Here is a 19,670-nt window from a genome sequence, read left to right on the forward strand (position 1 = left end):
TGACTTCCAGGTGTTCACTCACGTCAGTGACACCCCTGTTTGTCTGTGCTCACTGACGTGTGTGGTTCCTGTCCCACAGGATTCAGGGAGGTTTGTGTTTGAGGGTCTGTTTAAGGGAATAAAAAGGCTTTAAAAGAGGTGAAGCCCCAGTGTGGGGCATGGGGTGGCCACTGGCTGTGGGGGTGCTCCAGCTGAGTGTCCTTTCTGAACAGGAATATTTGATTAAATAAGCATTGGGCCTGTGCTGCTGTTCTCTGAGGGGTTCCTTTTCTGGGTGTAAGGAAGACAAAAGCATCATTGTTTGCTAAAAACCGCTCAGTTTTCTGCAAAAGAAGCACTATTTTTGGGTGGGAATAGGAGCATGGCTCAGGCCAAGACTGGAACAAGGGCAGCTCATCTTTTCCTTACGGCAGGCCTGGCACTTCCAAAGCCAGGTGCTGACCTGGGAAAAGGGTTTGGGTTTGGTGAAAACCTCTCCCTCTTTCCCTGCAGCGGGCCCAGACTCCCTGGAGTGGTGCTCCCACTCTGCAGGTCAGAGTATCCTGGGAGACCAAGCACAGCAGACTGCAGAGGGAAGGAGGAACCATTTTTCTTTCCCAAAAGCCATCAGGAATGATTCTGCATCTCACAGCAGAGCTGCTGCCTGTGCCACATGGTCAGAGCTGATCCAGTGGCAGCAGCTGTGATAACTCATTAATTTTCCTTTCAAGGAGAGAGGCTGTGCGTTGGATTCACCGGGAAAGAGAGAAACAAAAGGCAGCTGGAGGCGGGCAGGAATAAATGGGAGGCAGGATATATATATACACACACTGAAAACAGTCTGTGTGTTGGGATAAATGAGGTACAAATCATGCAGGAAATAGTGCTGGAAGAAAGACTGACATGTATTTACCAAACAGGTTTGTCAAAACTCTGGAATAACCACGGGGGCGTGACAAAGGGAGCTGGGAACGTCTGGGAAGCACAATGGGCCTCGGGTCCAGACCCAATTTGGGCACAGGTTCTACTCCGGCTGTGAATATTTCCCACATTAACATTTCCCCATAAATCCGTATGTGAATCCACCCAGGCTGGATGTTGTGTGGATGTTTGCAGCACAGGCACATGTGCACCTCTGACGCTCCTGGTCCCCACGGGGGTGTCCGCAGCCGACCTTGGGCGCTCCCGGCCGCGGGCACGGAGCTCCCAGGAGCCGGTGCCCCGCTGCTCCCCGCAGGACCTGGCGCGGGGGCTCCCGAGACGTTTCCTCAGCAAATAATTTGGGAAGGTTGATCTTGACAGCTACAGCAGGAAGCGTGTGGGAAGTGCCATGAGTAACCGGGCTGTGCTGGGGAACGGGACGTGCCGTGCCGTGCCGTGCCGTGCCGTGCCAGCCGTCAGCCTCATCTCCCAAACCACCCCGACGCCCGTCACATCCCGGGACAGCAGCTCGGGGCGGCTGCTGCTGCTTGTCCGCCCCAGCCCCGGCGATTGAGGCTGAGCTAGAGGGATTGAAATGGGGCTCAGAATTCCGGTTATTTAATGGCTTTACTTTATGAAAGTGCGTCACTAACTAGAGGTAGGGATCTCCTCACAGCTGGACTGCTTTAAATGAAAATCCCAAAGCTGGGGGGACTCCAAGGGTCGGGTGGCTGCAGCGCGGGGCCGCCCCGGCTCCCTTCTCCTCTTCCTCCTCCTCCTCCGGGGTTACGCGGGGCGAGGAGCCCAGGGCCACCGGGCGCAGGGCAACCCAGCCCGCGGGGCTTCGCAGACGGGGAGGGACCCCAGAACTCGTCTGGTTTCCATTTTTTTGAGGTTGTTGTGCCGCTCCGGCAGAGGGGAGTTGCCATAGAAACGGGGGGAAACCCAACTGGGGGGGGGGGGGGGAAGGTACCCGCGGCGCCGTCGCTTTAAGATCGCAGAGGAGGGAGCAAATTACGCAGCTGCACGGCTCATCCCTCCCTCTCTCCCTCCCTTTTCCATCCATCCTTCCCTCCCTGCCTTCGCCATCCCTCCCTCCTCCATCCCTCCCTCATCCCTCCCTCATCCCTCCAGCGCTCCCGGCCGCCCCGCCGCACCCATGGAGGCCGGCGCAGGTGATGGAGGCGGGGAAGGGCGCGGGGATGCGGGATGGGGCGGGGGGCACCGCACCGGGCACCGCATCGGGTACCGCATCGGGTACCCCACCGGGTACCCCACCGGGTATCCCACCGGGCCCCGCGCCGCCGCCGCTCACCGTCCGCTCTCTCCCTTCCCCGGCAGGTCGCTGAGCCCCGAACCCCGGCGCTGCCGCCCCCGACATCGGCGGGGCCCCGCGCAGGTGAGCGGTGCGGGGCGCGGTGCGGGGCGCGGTGCGGGGCCGCCATGACTCATCCCTTTCTGGCTGCGGATTCGGGCTGGGGGGAGGCGGGGGGCGCAGCCGGGTCTGCCAGCGCCGCTCCGCATCGGGGGGCGGCAGCGGGGGGGTTCCCGGGGCACAGGGTGCTCGGGGCGGGTCACGCACCGGGCCCGCAGCACACCCGCATTGCGTGTGCCAGACCCCCGCGGCACACAGCAGACCCGTACTGCTGCATGCGCTGGTCCCCCATGGCACGCACTGCACCCACGTCTGGTTTGTCAGACCCATATCTTACACACCCTGACCCACACTGCAAACCCACCTGGACCCCCACCACACCCACCGGTCCTGCTTCACAGCCCTGGACCCGTGTGACTTGCACTAGACCCACAGAGCAGCATCAGCCGTGCATTGCACTCACCAAACCTGCGCTGCACTCGCCAGACCCACATTTCAAGTATCTGACCCACTTCACATGCACCAGACCCTCCCTGCACACCCCAGACCCACATTACACACACCAGACCCTCCCTGCACATCCCAGACCCACATTACACACATCAGACCCTCCCTGCACACCCCAGACCCACATTACACGCACCAGACCCTCCCTGCACACCCCAGACCCACATTACACACACCAGACCCTCCCTGCATGCCCCAGTCCCTCGCCACACCAGACCCGATCTCATTGCACCAGACCCTCCTCTGTGCAGGGAGGGTGACATGCATCAGACCCTCCCTGCAAGCACCAGAGCCTCCCTGCACACCCCAGACCCACATCTCATGCACCAGACCCTCCCTGCATCCTCCAATCCCATGTCACATGGATCGGACCTACATCACATGCACCAGACCATCCCTGCACACCCCAAACCCTCCCTGCACGCCCCAAACCCACATCTCATGCACCAGACTCTCCCTTCAAGCGCCAGCCCCACATCTGCTCGTGCAGCATCCCAAAGTGTCTCCGGCACCATGGAGTGTTGCAGGAGCTGGGGCTGCTCTGCAGTTGATATTTTATTATTTAATGGCTTCATGCTCCATCTCCAAAGGGACACAGGAACACCCGAGCGGGTTGATGAGCCGGGTGCTCTGTTCTCTCCTCCCCACAAGGTCAGCGCTGTGGCTGTCACACAGAACCCACTGCTGGGTGCCTGTTTTGCTTATAAAATCCCAGTGTTCCCACCCCCTCTGGGCAACAGACACGTTGTGCTGCGACTGACCGTGTGCCAGAAGATGCAAATCCTGGTGTCCAGGGGTCCCAGGGTGGGGGTCAGAGGGGCAGTGGCTGTGCTCCCGTTTGGAAGCGCCGCAGCGGGCTGAGGCAGGAGATGTGGTGTGTGGTTAAAGTAGGCCACTCCAGCGGTGTGGAGACCAGGGCTAATCCCCCGGCACCGCCGTCATTCCAGGCCTGGCTCAAGGTGGATGGTGGTTAGGGGAGACCTGCTTCCGCCGGCGAGGCACGGGGGGCAGGTGGAGCTGCTGCACTGGAAGCTGGGTTTGTCTTCCAGGTTTTTGCCTTTGTATCTCAAAGGAGTGGGGCTGTTCCTTCTGCCTCGCACAGCTCAGCTCGGCTCCTGCCAGAGCACCTCTGCAGGATGGGCTGTGCAGTGGGATGTCACCTCCATCCCACCCTGCTGACACTCCTGGCCTGGGTGACACCGCAGGGTCTGAATCCTGGGTGTCCCACTCCTGTTCTCATGCTGCTACAACACTTGTCATGGAGCTCTTTTCCCATTTCCATTTGGCTCCAGAGTCCCCAGCGAGAGCCCAGCCTTTGCCCTCTGGCCAAGCACCTTATTTTTAGCTAATGAGGGCTGGGAATTGCCACCTCTCCATTTGGAGTTGCAGCCAGGTCAGCTGGAAAAGTGATGAGCTGCATAACCCGAGCTTTCCAAATGGTGTCTGTTTTCCTGTAATCTCTGGATGTCAACTCAGCGTTTTATAACAAACAGGAGAATAAAAGGAGGTGCTCCTGCCTTTTGGAATGGGATACAGCCACTCTGAGCACATTGATTTTTCTGGTGGTGTTGCATAAACACTCCATGGGGTTTGTCTTAGCTTGTGCCCCGAGCACTCAATTCTGTCCTGAGCTGGATTTAGTGGTGGTTGGGCAGTCCTGGGTAAGGAGTTGGATTTGAAGGTATTAAAGGTATTTTCCTACCTAAATGGGTCTGTGATTCCACGATCTCCCTCTGCCTGGGACCCAGGTGAAGCTTTGGGATGAACCCATCTGCACTGGAGCACAGGCTCCCAGTCTCTGGAGATATTGCCACATCCTTGTAATCTTCTTGGAGCAAAAGCAAAGCAATCCCTTATCCCAAAAATCCCCTATGGCAGGAGGAGGACATTGTATGGATGTTTGTCCCCAACTGCCCAGGTGGTGGCCCCAAGTGCTGACCCCCTCCTGCACCAGGACTTCTGCCACCCCTGGCTGCTGGATCCTGCTCTTTCCCATTGTGACCCAGCTGTATCCCAGTCTCTTTTCCAGTGCAAGCAGCCCTGGCCTTGCCACTATCCAGGAGAAAGGGCTCTGCCCCACATCAGCTGCTGGTTGTTGGCCACATCCAGCACTTTGCTTTTTTGTAGAGTGTAGAAAAGCAGAGCTGGTGTCAGGAAGGCAGGGTAGGTCCTTGAGAGCCCTTTTTGTCCCCTGGAAAAACAAAGCTGTGGTTTCCCTCTCTGTGTTCCCTCTGCTTTTAATCTTGTCCATCCCAAGGGACCCATGGGGACACCATGGCTCCTCTGCCAGGTCTCTGCAGTGGGTGAAGCTGCTCTCAGACACTTGGGCTCAGTGCCACCATTGCAAAAGATTCCTCGCACAGGATGTGCCAAGGGAAACACAGGAATCCGGCAGCAGGCAGGATGATGGGAGCCTCGACAAAGGAAGCAGCGAGCGAGAAATCCAGGGAAATGTGGCAGCTGCTGGCACAGCAGTGTTGTGCTGAGGGTTGACACTGGCAGTGAGCTGCAGGCTCTCACACCTTCTCCATGTTCCCTGTGAGGATGGGGTGAGCTGGGAGCAGCCGGATCCCTCTGAATCCCGCAGAAGCTGAGCTTTGGAAGCTGATGGGAGCAAACTCTTGAGCCTGCAGCCATGAAACTCTCAGAGGAACCATTGGAGGCTTCACTGAGTCAGTGGTGAGGGTTTCTCCAGAGGTTCTGTGTCCCTGTTTGCCATGTGAGAAACATCTAGGGAGGGCCATGCCTACCCAGCCTAGTTTGTCCATCACTGGCACAGCCAGGAGATCCTGGCTGTGGAGTGGGGCACAGAGAGGTTTGGAGGAGGAGGGTAGTGAGGGTCTGTGGAGACACACCAGCAGCAAGGAGTGGGGAAGTAGCAGGATTTGGGGCCAAGAAGCATCTCTGTGGGGCAGTGATCCAGCTGAGCCTGGGGAAATCTTCCTGTGGGGCACCGGGCTGAGCCCCCCCTCTGTCACTGCTCTGTCACTGCTCTGCCATCCAGCACTGTCCCAGTGGGATCAGCAGTTCAGCTGGGGACCCACCAGAAGATGAGCCCTGTGGTGTCACCCCCCCGGACAGTGGCAGTGTAGGGACTTGTCCTGATTCTGCATCCCAGCCATTTGTGGTGGATCTGCTTTCTCCTGCTGCAGCTCCAGCTGTTTCCTTCTCAAGGCCCATTGCTTTTATTTATCAGGAATTCTCCAGGCTAATTCCACTGCCTGGAACAAACCCTGGTTCGTGCTGTTGTTTGTAAAAGCTCTGCCCTGCTGCTCCACACGTGCTGGGAGACTCACAGGGAGTTTGGCTGTCGGCAGCACCAGCTACACCCTGATCTTTGCAATGGGCAGTGTCCTGCTCAGCCCTCGAGCTGCGTTTTAGGGGATTTGCAGGGTGCTGGACCACATGCAGGTGGTTTGTAGGACAATCTCTGGATTTGGTGTGAGTTGGGGTGTCGGGCCCTGGCCCATGCTGGCACTCCCAGGCAGGAGGGGCAGACACACAGGTCTGTGCTGAGCAGGGTCCCACTGCTCCCCCAGTATGGGGACAAAGCAGTGCCCCCCAAGTCACCTTCGTCTTGGTCCATGAATGGCCCTGGCCACCCCTGCTGTGCAGACAGCCTGAGAGAGCTGGTAGAGAACAGAAGGCTCTGATGAGACCTCAGAGCCTCTTCCAGTGCCTAAAGGGGTTCTGAGAGAGCTGGAAAGAGACTTTGGACAAGGACACAGAGTGGCAAGACACAGGGAGTGGTTTCCCACTGCCAGAGGGCAGGGTTAGATGGGATATTTGGAAAAAAAATCTTCTCTGTGAGGATGGTGAGGCCCTGGCACAGGTTGCCCAGAGAAGCTGTGGATGCCCCATCCTTGGAAATGTTCAAGGCCAGGTTGGACAGGGCTTTGAACACCTGGGAGAGTGGAAGGTGTCCCTGCCCATGGAATAGGGCTGGAATGAGAATGGTCTTCAAGGTCCCTTCCGACCCAACCCATTCTGTCTTTTTAACCCCCTGCTATGGGCAGAGTTGCCACCCACTAGACCAGGGTTAATCCTGGATTTCCCCTTGCTTTCCTGGAGGGGCTCCATTGGTGCTGCAGCTACTCATCCTGGTCCATCTGATGGGGTAATTCTGAGTGCAGATCTGTGATTTCCCCTGCCTTTAGTATCCACCTACCACGTGGGAAGGTGTGTGTTCAGCTTTGGTGCTGGATCTGCCCACCCTCCCTGTCCTGGGCTACCTGTGGGCACAGTGAGGCCTCCTGGGGAAGATCGAAGTGGCCCATTGATCCTTTGGGAATAATGACAATTTATTATCACTGATTAAATTCCAGACACCCTGGGTGCTGTGGGAGGAATCAAGGCTTGGTGTGGGCACCAGGCAAGTCTGCAGCAGTGGGAGGAGGAGGAGGAGGAGGAAATGAGGTCCCCAGACATGAGGCCAAATGCAGGTGTCTCCACAGAGCCATTCCAGGCTGAGATGCTGGCAGCAGTGCCTGGGGTGTGCTGTGGGGTGCTCTCAGGAGCCCATGTGCTGGACACACACATGCCATCTGCAGTGCTGGCACGTGCTGGTGTCAGTGGGGCACAGAGGAACCCCTGCACAGAGCAGTGTGGCATGAGGGTGACCTTGACATGAGTGGGGAAGATCCAGGTACAGCTGAGCTGATGATGGGCACACCTGGGATAATACCAGATACCACTGGACTGCAGGGCAGAGGGTGAGGAATCAGCCCTCTCAAATCTCCCTAAATCCCTGCTCAAGAGCTGTTGGAGTCCAGGCTGTGCTGCAGCCCAGTGTGGCGCTGCTGGAGGGTGACAGAGAGTCCTGGAGGATGCTCCTGCCAGCCTGAGGCTCTTGGGGGATGCTGATTCACGCTGCTGCAGTGGCAGAGCTTGCTGCCCACTTGGGAGCAGTGATCCAGCAGGACAGAACTCTGCCTTCCCCTGCCCAGGTCATCTCCAGGCAAATCCATCCCAGGTGGGAGCAGCAGGATCCCCACATCAATCTTGCAGTGTCTCAGGGGTGCTGGCACCCCTCTGTCGTGGGGCACTGTTCCTGCTGGGACCTGGGACTTCACAGCACTGGTGCTCTGGGATTTTTGGGATCAGGGAGCAGCAAATCCTGGACAGGAGGGACCTGAGCTGGCCAGGGTGGGCTTTGAGGTATCCTGGGAAAAAAAAATAAATAACCTGGGGGTGCAAATGTAGAAGGCTGCACTGGGGTGAGCTGGATGTGCCCCCCTTCCTGTTCTGCCTCCCCTGTTGTCCCACTCCTTGCATTCCCCTGGAGCAGGGCCAGCAGCCTGGAGTGTTTCCTGTCACCCATCGATCCTCTGTTGGCAGGTCCCATCTCCTGCATTGCTCTGCCAAAATCTGAGATAAATGCTGGCATTGTGAACAGGCCTGGGGATGGGGGGCCCCCATGCTGCCCCCATCCCCGTCGGTCTCTGGCAGTCTGGGAGCACAGTGGGGATCCCAGTGTTGCCATGGGATGCTCGGCAGGATGTGGATGCTGAGCAGATGCTTCCCTTGCTCCCTCACACCCTGCGTGTGCCCGAGGTGCTGTGAGCCTCTGGATCTGGCCTATTTATTTGCAGGAAAGCGGGCTCTGTGTTTCCCTAGGGATTAGCAGCTGCTGCCTCATCATGCAGGGATCTGTTCTTCCTCACCTGATTTCACTGCTGAATGGGGGATTTGCACTTAATTAAGGAAAAGCAGGCACCCAGCCCACTGCAGGGAGAGCTGTCTGCCCGGGGAGCTCCATGGCTGGGGCAGAGCTCTTGTACCATCCCTGCCCCCAGTAATGGCCCCACTGCAGGCACTCTGTTTTCCCTGTGGCATTACCCTGCTTCCTGACAGGGATGGGGATCTGGGAGCAGTGGGGAGCTTGTCCCATGATGAGAAAAGAGGCTCCAGACCATGGGCAGGCACCTGCTCTGCTTCTGATCTGCCTTTCAAATTAAGAACACCCTTGCCCTGTGCCCACAGGATCCCGGTGGGACCACAGCCATGCAGCATTCCGGCACTTCTGGGCTATGGGAGAGAAGGGGGAAGCACAGCCCAGATGTGCAGGGGATGCTATCCTCATCTGTCCCTGTACTGGTGGCCCTGGGGACTACACTGATACCCTGGTGCCAGGGCTCACCCCACAGGGGCCCCATCTCATCAGGGCCGTTTTCCTGCCTTCACCTGCTCTCTCTGTTGCCTTTGCCCGCAGTTCCCTGTGCCCAGGAGCCGTGGCACCGCGGCCATGTCCGTGCCGGGGAGCAGACGCGCCTCCACAGGATCCCGAAGGTGAATATGCTTCAGCCTCTGGCCTCGGGACTGGACACCAGCGCCTGCAGCCGGGATGAGACGATCCCCACGATCCCCACACCTCCACCAGCAGCTGCCACTTCGCAGCACGAACCCCCAGCCCGGCTTTCGGGGGTTTGCATGGCACTGCCCGCTGCACAGCACTTCCCTGGCCGTGCATGCAGCTCCCCGAGTGCTGCACGCCCTGTCCCTCTGTCCGTCTGTGCCACAGCCAGGACCGACCCCTCCGTCCGTCCAGGCGAAGGCAGGCAGTGGTGGAGAGCACTGGGTTGGGGCAGTGAAACTGGGAGGTATGTTAGCCCTTGGAAAATGTCTCCTTGAGCTGAGTGGTAAAGAAAGAAAGAGAGAGAAAAAGCATTTATTCCCCTCCCAATGTCTCCATGACCTGGACCTGGAGAAGAGGCAGAGCTGCCCGTGTCTAGGTGATGCTCTGGCAGGTGTGGCTCGAGCTATGCTGGGACCACGCTCCCAGGGGACTCTTATGGGGCTCCCAAAGGCCTTCCAAGGGGATTCCAGGGGCTCCCAAGGTCCTCAGGGTGCAAGGATGCTGTGCCAGCATCCATGGGCTGCCACGCCAGGGAAGGGGGAGCGGGTGGACATCCCCCCCAGCCAGCCTTTGTGCCCGTCGCCATGTCCGTGCAATTTTGATCCCTGCTGTTTGTTTTGTCCTTTTGTCTTGTGTGTTCTCGGTGTGGTGGTTGGCAGTCGCGGGCTTTATGGACGGAGTGGCTTTGCCTCCTTCTTTAAGTCTTCAGCGCCCTCAGCCACTCGGCCTGAGACACAGCCTCTTCTCCCTGCCTCCAGGCGCCCCTCGCCCCCCGGGAGGGACACCTACGGCACCTCCTCGCTGAGCAGCAGCAGCAATTCTGGCTCCTGCAAGGGCAGCGACAGCAGCCCCACCCCAAGGTAACCCATCACCCGTGGCCCCAGGGCGGCTGCTGGGTGCCCCCGGGCAGGGGGAGCAGTCCCGGTGCTGCCGGTGCCCGGCGGGGACAGGAGCGCAGGGCCGCTGCAGCGAGGCTTGGTGGCTGGGGGAGCCGGAGCTGGCGGAGCTGCTGGTGTGTCTCCAGAGACCCTCACTACCCTCCTCCTCCTCCAAACCTCTCTGTTGTTGTGTCGTGTCCCTCCCTGTCCCCCCGCCTGCCACCCAGGGATCCCCGTCCTCTTCCCTCCGTCCTGCTGTGGCTGTGGCTTGCACGCTGCACGCTCCCTCCCGCCACTCCCGCATTCCAAGGAGCACCAGGATCCTTCCAGACCAAAGGCACGCGGGCAAGAGCTTCGCTTCCATCCCCTTGTGTTGCCCAGCAAAGGTTTGGCAAGAGCTGGTGGCCCCCTGGCTTCTCAGCAGGGAGCTCGGGGTGTGTTCAGGGCACAAACAGCCCCAGCCCTGCAGGCACAGCAGCCTGAGGTGCACTGCTGTCACCTCCTGTCCCCTGCCCCCTGCCAGCTCCCGGAGGTGGAATCATCCTGGGAGGATCTGAGGGGCCCCAGGGTGACATGGTGAGCAGGTGCCATGCGTGCTGCAGCCAGGGACAGTGGCCTTCCCGCTGCCATGGGGCATTCCAAGGCATGGATGCTTCTCACACAATGCTTCTGGACATGGCTAAAGGCTGCTGGGCTGATGGACACCATGCAGGGGAGCTTTGGGATGCCTCCTTTCCATTCACAGGGAGTTTGGTCCCCCCACTGCCGTGCCAGAGCCACTCTTGCAGCTCCCAGCTCTCCACGTGCCTCCCAGCTTGGCCATGTAGCCCTGTCCCTGTCCAGCCCCTGCTCCCTGCACTGTCCCTGTCTCTGGGCCAGAGATGTCACTTCATCTGCCCCAGTACCAGTGGTGACATAAGGAGAGTCCAGTGTGCTGCTGGCCCAGCCCAGAGCAGATGCTGGATTCCCTGGCTTGCTCCCCATGGGCAGGACAGCCACCATCTCCAGACCTGCTCCATCCCAAACCCTTCCATTCCCCATCTTGTGCCTCCATCTCTGGGGGCCCGATCCCACCCTGGGGTCTCCATCCACATCAATTGTTTCTAGGCAGGTCACTCTGGGCACGCAGAGACCTTGGTGGCCCTGGGTCTGCTCATGGCCCAGCAAAGCCCCCAGCACCACAGAGCACTCAGCACTGACAGCAGCACCGGTGTGTCCAGGAGCTGCACCCACCCTCCTGCCGGGCACAGCACCGAAGACACCCACCCTGTCTGTCCTGCCAGAGGCACAGCACACAAAACACCCACACTGCCCTTCTCACCAGGGCACAGCACCCTCATGCACCCACCCTGCCCCTCCTGCTCTCAGGGCTCCTTTGAGATGTATTATGGGGCTGCACCCCTAGAGCAGGCCTTAGAACCCCTGGGTCAAGCCTGTGCTGACCCTGGCACTGGCAGTGGGTGACATCTGTGTCCCTGCAGGCGCTCGTCCAAGTACAACCTCTGCAGTGACAACCATGGGATAAAGCCACCGACGCCGGAGCAGTACCTGACACCCCTGCAGCAGAAGGAGGTCTGCATCCGGCACCTGAAGGCTCGCCTGAAGGACACACAGGAGCGGCTGCAGGACAGGTGAGCTCAGGGGAAGGGTGCCAGCACCAGCCATCGCCACCTGCTGTGGCAGCTCCTGGCTGGGACTGGTCCTTCTGTGTTCTCAGTCCCCAGCATGGCACCTTGTCCTCATGCTTGTGCCCAGGGACCGAGGTCACAGCTGTACCACGGCACTGGTGGCGTGTGGGATCTGGCACTGCTGCCTGTCCCACCTGGGAGCTGCAGATCTGGGGGCTGGAGAGCCCCACGTTGCACCTGCAGTGGCTGCGTTCTCCCCTCACCATGTTTAAATCCCTGCCATGCTTTTGCTGAATTTCAGCGTCAGAGGGTGGCTAATCCCCATCTGCTCCTCTCAGGCTTAGGCACAGCCCCGCTGCCGTGCCAGCTGCCACGTGGCTGCTCGGGGCACCTGCCCACCCCACGCAGCCCTCAGGAGACCTGGGTGCTGCAGCCGCTCGGGGAGAAGGCCGAGTGTCACTCGCAGGGATCCCTGAGCTCCCACTGCTCCAAACAGGCTCAGAGCATCAGTCCTGAGGGTCCTCAAGCATCAGTCCTGAGAGTCCCCGAGTATCACTCCTGAGGGTCCCTCAGCATCCGTCCTTGGGGTCCCCGAGTGTCACTTCTGAGGGTCCCTAAGCATCACTCCTAGGGGTCCTGAACATTGCTCCTGAGGCTCCCTGAGCAACACTCGGAGGCTCCCTGAGCATCACTCCTGAGGGTCCCTAAATCACTGGATCCATCCCTTGTTCCCAGCTGGGAGTGTTACTGGGTGATCTGGTTGCCAGTGCTGGGCACACGAGGACAGGGCTGTCCCTTCCGTCTCTGCAGGGATGCTGAGATCGAGGACCTGAAGACGCAGCTGTCACGGATGCAGGAGGACTGGATCGAGGAGGAGTGCCACCGCGTGGAGGCCCAGCTGGCGCTCAAAGAGGCTCGCAAGGAGATCAAGCAGCTGAAGCAGGTCATCGACACAGTGAAGAACAACCTCCTGGAGAAGGACAAAGGCCTCCAAAAGTATTTTGTGGACATTAACATCCAGAACAAGAAGCTGGAGACGCTGCTGCACAGCATGGAGGTGGCCCAGAACGGGGCGCCGAAGGAGGAGGGTGCCGGGGAGTCAGCCGGGGGGTCCCCGGCCCGGTCCCTCACCCGCAGCTCCACCTACACCAAGCTGAGCGACCAGGGAGCCGGGGACCGCAACGTGGGGGGCTCGCAGACCATCTCGCTGGACGAGGGGGCCGACAGCGGCTTCGTGGGGATGGAGGAGGCTCCGGGCCACACGGACCCGCTGGAGGTGGGGGGTGAGCCCGGCACCCGCCTGCCCCCCAGCAACACCTACGAGAAGGTGCTGGGACTGCGGAGCAGCGTGGAGGCAGGGGTGCAGGCCAGCTGCATGCAGGAGCGGGCCATCCAGACGGACTTTGTGCCCTGCCAGCCCGACCTGGACACCATCCTAGAGAAGGTGATGAAGTCCCAGGCCTGCAGCTTGGGCAGCCCCACCTCGGCCTGGGTCTCTGAAATGGAAGACACGATGCCCGTCCCCGAGCTCGCCAACCCCAGCGGGACCACGGACCTGATGGTGGCCGAGCCCGACGCCGCCACGGCGGCTGCCGGTGCCGAGGGGGGTGTCCCCTGCAACCCGGCGGTGCGGCAGCCCCCCAGCGCCAGCCCCTCGGTGGCCATCGCCTGCGTGGCGGAGGAGGAGCTGATGGAGGTGACCGGCTGCGAGACCAACCCTTCCAAGAGCTACTGGAGCCGCCACTTCATCGTGGATCTGCTGGCGGTGGTGGTGCCGGCGGTGCCCACGGTGGCCTGGCTGTGCCGCTCGCAGCGGCGGCAGGGCCAGCCCATCTACAACATCAGCTCGCTGCTGAGGGGCTGCTGCACCGTCGCCCTGCACTCCATCCGCAGGATGGGCTGTCGCCCCGTCGCCAGCCCCGGGCCTGGAGGCTCTGCCCAGCCCTGACCCCTCCAACGCCCTCCACCCGCCCCACGGACCCGACTGCTGATTGTAAAGCCCCGGCGTGGCACTGGCGGGTGGGAAGGGGCCGAGGGGTCCCTGGGTGCATCCAGGTGTGCTGCCCTCCGCCCTGCTCCTGGAGGAGGGAAGGAACCGTTGTTGGAAGATGGGTGTTGGCACCCAGCGTCACCCCCCGCTGATGGACACCCCTGCCTGTGCCTCTGGCTGTGGGGGCTGTGGGGCTGCACCCACCATGGGGGCTCTCCCTCCATCGCACTTGCTTCTTGTTTGTCGCCGGGGCCGGCCAGTGATGGCGAGGAGCCACTGGCAGCGTGGAGCGCTGGGGATGCAGCGGTTCCTTGCTCCAGGTGCAGTGTCTGTCTGTGGGCAGGGGGATGGGGGTCCTGTCCAGACACAGGGGTCAGCTCCAGAGCGGTTCAGGCCAGCCCCCCATTTCCTAGGAGATGCCTCCCCACACTGGGATGGAACTGGGCTGCAGCTCACGCACGGAGCCCCCCGAGGAAGCCGTGGGCTCTCCCTCCCTTTGCTTTGCACTATATTCACTTTGTTTTGGGTACAGACTGAAGCCCGGCTGTTGGGACTCTGGCTGCCACGGGGCGGGCCGGGGGCTGCTGCAGTTCTGGTGGCCGCGATGCCGGTGATCCCACCTCGGGCTGGAGCTCGGATGCCTTTGCTGGGGTGCGGGCAGTGCCGTGCAGGCAGAGCCAAGCCCTTTGCCCACCCAAACCCCCGCTTTGCTGGCGGCCTCCGGAAAAATGCCTTTTTTTTGTTGTTGAAACACAAAGACAGCAAGGATTGCTCAGCGGGGCTGTTGGGGCGCGGGACTTGGGGCTCCCCCGGGCGTGCCGCACTCCCACCCCACGAATGTCTGTGGTTTCTTCGTGACTTGAACTAACAGTGTTTCCCCCAACCCCAACCCAATCCCACTCCCCCACCCATGGGTGCCACCAGCCAGGTGCCCTGGCACGGTGATGCTCCACACGCCGATGTCCAGTGGTCCCCAGAGGGGCACGTGCTACATCCTGTGTGCCCCACACTTCCTGCATCCCCCTTCTGCTGGCTCTGCCTGTGCTGGGGGGCAGTGGGGACAGCAGCTCTGCCACCAGCACAGCACCAGGTGCCAGGAAATGGATGTGGGGAGCAGCAGTGTTCAGGCAGCCGGGGCAGATGTAAGCGGAGCTGGGATATTCGCCTCTCGTGCAATGTATTTGTGGATCTGTGTACACGTCTGTTAGGCTATCCAAAGCTTTGCCAAGAAATAAATGTAACGACTATATTTGAAAGACAAATCTATATAATATATTTTTTAAATACAGAACTGAAAAAGCTGTAACCCCCCTCTTCTTGTTTCCCCTGTCCTGTACTCGCTCTCTGTGGTGGATGTAATAAATGTTGCTGGGTCTGTGTCTGCTTCGGCTGGAGCCAGCCCTTGGCATCCGCCCGGAGGGGGGTGGCCTAAGCAGGGACACGGGGACAGTGGGATGCTGGTACAGGACATCTGCCCCATCCTTGCTGAGGAGAGGAGGAACCACCCAGCAGCCACCAGACTCTGAGGGGATAAGGGGTTTTGTGCTGAAACAGCTCCTTTGGAGGTGCTGTGGGGTCCTCTCAGCAGGCCCTCTGGGCTTCCAGCATCAGCTCCCAGAACAGCAGCGATGGTGTCACAGGTCAGGGATGGAGTGGTCCATGGACGACTTCACCAGCCCTGATGAGAGCCTGAGCAGAGGGAAGGGAGGTCAGTGGGGGGGACCCGGGGGTCCCTGTGGGGTGTGGGGGTCCTTGCAGCCCCACATTCTCACCGTTTGACCATGTGCTCGTAGATCACAGTGGGGATGATGGTCAGTGTCACCACATTCCCAGCCCCTGCCAGCACCTCCGTGAGCTGCTTATCCTGCAGGAGAGAGAGGGGGGTCCGTGGGGTGCCCAGCTTTGCTCAGTATCCCCCTCCCTCCTGGATTCTCTGGCCACATCCTGGACTCCGCAGGCATGTCCTGCACCACCAGGGCACCGCCCTACCTTCATGCCGATGACGTTCTGGCCGTTCACCTCGCAGATGCAGTGGTGGGTGAGGAGCCCGTTGCGGGCGGCCGAGCTGTCCTTGGCCAGGGACACAATCTTCCCCTTCTTCACCACAATGCCGATGTGGCCGGTGCTGTCCTTGTGCACGGTCACGGTGCGCTGGAAAGGCCTGTGGGGAGAGCACCATCAGTGCTGCCACCGGCGCTGCCACCAGCGCCGGTGCCACCCCCGCTCACCTGTCCCGCACCACCATGACGATTTTTTCAGGGTTTGCCTTCTTCAGCGCGCGCTGTGCCTTGTCACTGCTCCAGCCCGCGCAGTTCTTGCCGTCGATCTGCAGCACCTGGTCCCCGAAGCGCAGCCCCACCAGCGCTGCGGGCGAGTTGGCCTTCACCAGCTGCACGAAGATGCCCTGGGGACACAGCGGAGTGGTGGCACAGGGCTGGCACAGGGATCAGCCATGCCACGCACCATGGTATGCCGTGCCATGCCATCTGCCCCCTGCTGTGTGCTGTGACATTTAATGCCATGACACGCTGCCATGGCACGCTGTGCTCTACTGTCACGCTTGTGCCGTGTCACATCATGCCGTGACACGGTCCCGTGCCATGCCAGCCCCATGCCAGCCCAGCCCCTCACCTGGTCCACGTTCTTCAGCTGCAGCCCCGTCTTGCCCCGCTCGTCCTTGCAGAGGTGGATCTCCCGCACCCCCGGCTTGATCTCTGCCCGCCGCAGCCCCGCGCTGTTCCCGCTCAGGGGGGCGACCAGCTGGCCTGGGGAGGGCCCCACGGGGGTCAGTGCCTGCGGGGGAGCTGGGGGTCAGTGGGGACAGGGGGACACAGGGCCCTGTGCACCTCAGCCCTTGGGAGTGCTGCATCCCTTTCCCAGGCAGGATGAGGAGCCAGAGGGACCCCTGTCATGGCATGGGGAGCCATGTGGGGCAGGGAGCTGCCAGCCCAGACACCTACGGTGCTGTCCTCAGTGCGCAGGTTCTTCTGGATCTCCTCGCTGGAGAGCGCCAGCCCCATGTAGTTCTCCAGCTCGGCTAGGTTGGGGTACAGCACAGGAGGCTCTGAGGGACATACCGAGGGTGGTCTCAGCTCCTGGGGCCCACAACCCACAGCCATTGCCCCCTTCATCCCAGGAGTCCCCTGGGACCATGGGCCAATACAAAGAGACCCCAAAATCCCATCCCCAACCCATGCACTGAGTTGTGGGGGGGTCTCAGCTGAGCCACTCACCCCCTCCCCAAACTGAGCATCATTGCCGACCCAGACAGCCCCTGCACAGTGACCTGATCATGTCCCACCTTACCAGTGCCTGAGGTGAGCTTCGGCTTCTCTGTGACCACTGTGGTGGCAGGGGTCCTCACCCCGGCTGCTGCCTGGGCCTGCCAAGAGACAGGGTGCTCAGTGCTGTGCCCCCCATCCTGGGGACCCTCTGTGAGACCCCACAGGGACCCATTGGGGTCTGCTCACCCCCTGTCACACTGCTGAGCTGGCACTGACCTGCAGGACCTGGTGGCCCTTCATGTCCTCCAGGGAGGGGTAGAGTGTTGCCATCGCTGCTGCTGTCTGGGGACAGGGACAGGCCGGTTCAAGGACTGGGTTGCCTCTCTCCAAGCATCCCTCCCAGCCCATGTACCGGAGATGGGCTGTCACCTGGAATCTCCAGTGTGACTCAAGGCTATGTCACCAGGGTCACCACCACCGCCACTTCCTGCTGGCTGGGGCATGGATGGCTGTGTGCCGGGCAGGTCCTGCTCCCCGTGTCCACCTGCCCCACAGAGCCATCCCAACACCACCCAGACAGGGGAGTGGGATATCCCATGGGAATGGCCCCTCTGCCCCTCATCAGACCCCTCTGCTCCCCATGGCCAGTGGGGCCATTCCAGCATTACCCAGACACAGCAGGGAGATGTCCCATGGGAACAGCCCCTTACACACCAGCAGCCCCCTCTGCACCTCATGTTGTGCCCCCCAAACCTACTCTATGACATCTTGTGCCCCAAAAAGCATAATCCAAAACTCCTTGTGTAGGGACCAAATCCAGACCCAGCTCTGAGCCCTGTGGGAACCAGGCAGGATCCCACCTGCAGCCCAGGGATAGCAGCAGCATCCAACAGACAAGAGCCCCCAAGTCCAACCCTGGCACCCCTGGACTCACCTGCCAACAGCTCCCAGATCCTTGTGACACCCTCTGCCTGGCCCCTGGGTTTTATAGCCGGGCCCAGCCCAGGGAGGGGCCAGACAGCCTCAGCTGATTGCACCCCCGCCAGGTAGGGCACGGGTGAGGAAGAGGAAGATGAAGGCAACAATGCACAGAGCCCTGGCACGGCAGGGATGGGACAGAGCTTGGAATGGGGACTGGGATGGCTTTCTGTAGGTTTGGGCATCCTGGGGGAGCAGGGATGGGACTGTACCCCCCCATGGTGCCCCCCCACCACCACTGCATCACCTCTCCTGCCACCCCCAGCATGGGGCTCGGCCCCCCAACTGGCTCCCCCTCCCCCATTATCCTTCCTGGGCTCCACAGGCCCTGCTGGGGGTGAAGGGGGTTCCCCACCGTGATCCCTGCGTGGGTGGTGGCTCCTGCTGACACCTCGCTGCCCTGGCGCGTGGGGCTGACGCGGCCGTGACCGGGATCCCGTGTCCCACACCCTTCCAGCCGTCACCTGGGACACATGCCAGGCCTGGGAGTCCCATGCTGCAGGTGGAGAAACTGAGCCAGCACCCAGCTCAGCACGGGGTGGCCGTGGCATCCTGCTGCCACGGGCCATCACCATGTCACCTGGGGATCCAGCCCTGCAGCAGCCAGCGGTGACATTCTGCTGTTGGCATTGAGGATGGGCCACTGTGTCCCCAGGGGCTGGGCAGGGGGATGCTGAGGGCGCTTGGGCAGGCCTGGACCTGGTGACACCAGCCCAGATCTCCCCGGCACGGGGCCAGTCCCAGTGCGGAGCCGCAGCCAGGCCTGTCCCAGCTCCCTGTGCCTCCAGCCTGCCAGGCCAGGAGGAAGTGTTTTATTTACTGGTGTTATTTTTAGCTGGATCGTGCCCAGCTGCCTTGACCAGCCCAGGACAAGAACAGCCTGAATGGCAGCGGCAAAGAGAGTCCTACAGACAGAGGGGATTGTTTCCTGGAGGCTGTTCATTTCCTGAAACCCTCATCCCCACAAAACCACAGCTGTAAGGACTCCCACCCCACCTGCACTCATGGATGCTTCAGGAGCTGTGCAGGGGCTGAGGGCCCAAGGGCAGGGGCTTCCCTCAGCCTCCCCCCTGCCCTGGCTTAGCCCCAGCCAGAAGCCATGGCACTGCCTGGCACTGGTTAATAATTAAAGCAAAAAGCTTTGCAGGAAGAGAAATGCAAACTGGCCTCAAGCTTCCACCCAGAAACAGCCCCAGCAAAGGACAGAGCAGGGTGCTGGTGCCCCACGAGCTCCTGTTCTGCTTAGCTGAGCCACAATTAAAGGCAGTGCTAATTCCTGCACGGCCCTGTGCAAGTCCCAGTGCTCCTGGATGCACCCCAATGGCTGAGCTGCTCCTGCCCCAGGGCACTGCTCCCTCCAGGACCCATTACACACAAACTTTGCTTGGCAGCTGGGACAGGCTGTTATTGATCATGGCCGTGTTATCAGTTGTGGCACACTGATCAAAGGTTGTCGGCAGAGGAACCAGGCACTGGCCCACGGTGGTGCCTGAGCACGTCCAACACCCACAGCTGCAGCAGCAAAGCCCAAAGCAGGTGATGTGCTGTGCCCCATGTGCCATGTCCAGCTTTCCAAAAGGACTGAAATAAATACAGAAAGGTGCAAGGAAAGGCTTCCCTGGAAGCAAGGACCATGGGAACATGCATCCATGTATCCTTCATGCTTCCAGTCCAGGCTGAGTCAGAGCCACAAGGGCATGAGGTTGTGAGGGCAACACTTAACAGATTATGGTGAGGCAATTAATTATGCAAATACCAGCAGGCCACCATCACCTGTCCACAGAGCACAGGAGCCCCAGGCATCCTACTGTGCTCCCAGGGCTGAGCACCCGAGC

General features: G+C 60.7%; 2 protein-coding genes across 12 annotated transcripts; one reads left to right on the plus strand and one right to left on the minus strand.

The window, feature by feature from the left end:
* Positions 1–1,405: 1,405 nt before the first annotated feature.
* Positions 1,406–15,015, plus strand: SNPH (syntaphilin). 8 transcript variants are annotated; one of them, XM_041720181.2, is made up of 6 exons: positions 1,406–1,558; positions 2,242–2,299; positions 8,994–9,381; positions 9,797–9,997; positions 11,497–11,646; positions 12,454–15,015. In XM_041720181.2, the coding sequence occupies exons 3-6, from the start codon at positions 9,077–9,079 to the stop codon at positions 13,589–13,591; spliced, it is 1,794 nt and encodes a 597-aa protein (XP_041576115.1). In that variant the 5' UTR covers positions 1,406–1,558; positions 2,242–2,299; positions 8,994–9,076; the 3' UTR covers positions 13,592–15,015. The 8 variants fall into 8 exon arrangements, with proteins under 8 accessions (XP_041576115.1, XP_041576116.1, XP_030144522.1 ...); XM_041720182.2 differs by having other exon boundaries at positions 1,412–1,558; positions 8,994–9,070; XM_030288662.4 differs by lacking the exon at positions 1,406–1,558 and adding an exon at positions 1,998–2,075 and having other exon boundaries at positions 8,994–9,070.
* Positions 14,883–17,830, minus strand: SDCBP2 (syndecan binding protein 2). Of its 4 annotated transcripts, none has more exons than XM_072917105.1 (9): positions 17,792–17,830; positions 17,134–17,199; positions 16,940–17,015; positions 16,594–16,697; positions 16,265–16,426; positions 15,862–16,037; positions 15,623–15,794; positions 15,406–15,497; positions 14,883–15,322 (listed from the first exon to the last, which is right to left on the minus strand). In XM_072917105.1, exons 2-9 carry the CDS (start codon positions 17,185–17,187, stop codon positions 15,268–15,270), a joined length of 891 nt encoding a protein of 296 aa, XP_072773206.1. In that variant the 5' UTR covers positions 17,188–17,199; positions 17,792–17,830; the 3' UTR covers positions 14,883–15,267. The 4 variants fall into 4 exon arrangements, with proteins under 4 accessions (XP_072773206.1, XP_072773207.1, XP_072773205.1 ...); XM_072917106.1 differs by lacking the exon at positions 17,792–17,830 and adding an exon at positions 17,287–17,773; XM_072917104.1 differs by lacking the exon at positions 17,792–17,830 and having other exon boundaries at positions 16,594–16,670; positions 17,134–17,268.
* Positions 17,831–19,670: the final 1,840 nt, after the last annotated feature.

The sequence above is a fragment of the Taeniopygia guttata genome, chromosome 20 (genome assembly GCF_048771995.1).
Source record: "Taeniopygia guttata chromosome 20, bTaeGut7.mat, whole genome shotgun sequence".
Classification (NCBI taxonomy): domain Eukaryota; kingdom Metazoa; phylum Chordata; class Aves; order Passeriformes; family Estrildidae; genus Taeniopygia; species Taeniopygia guttata.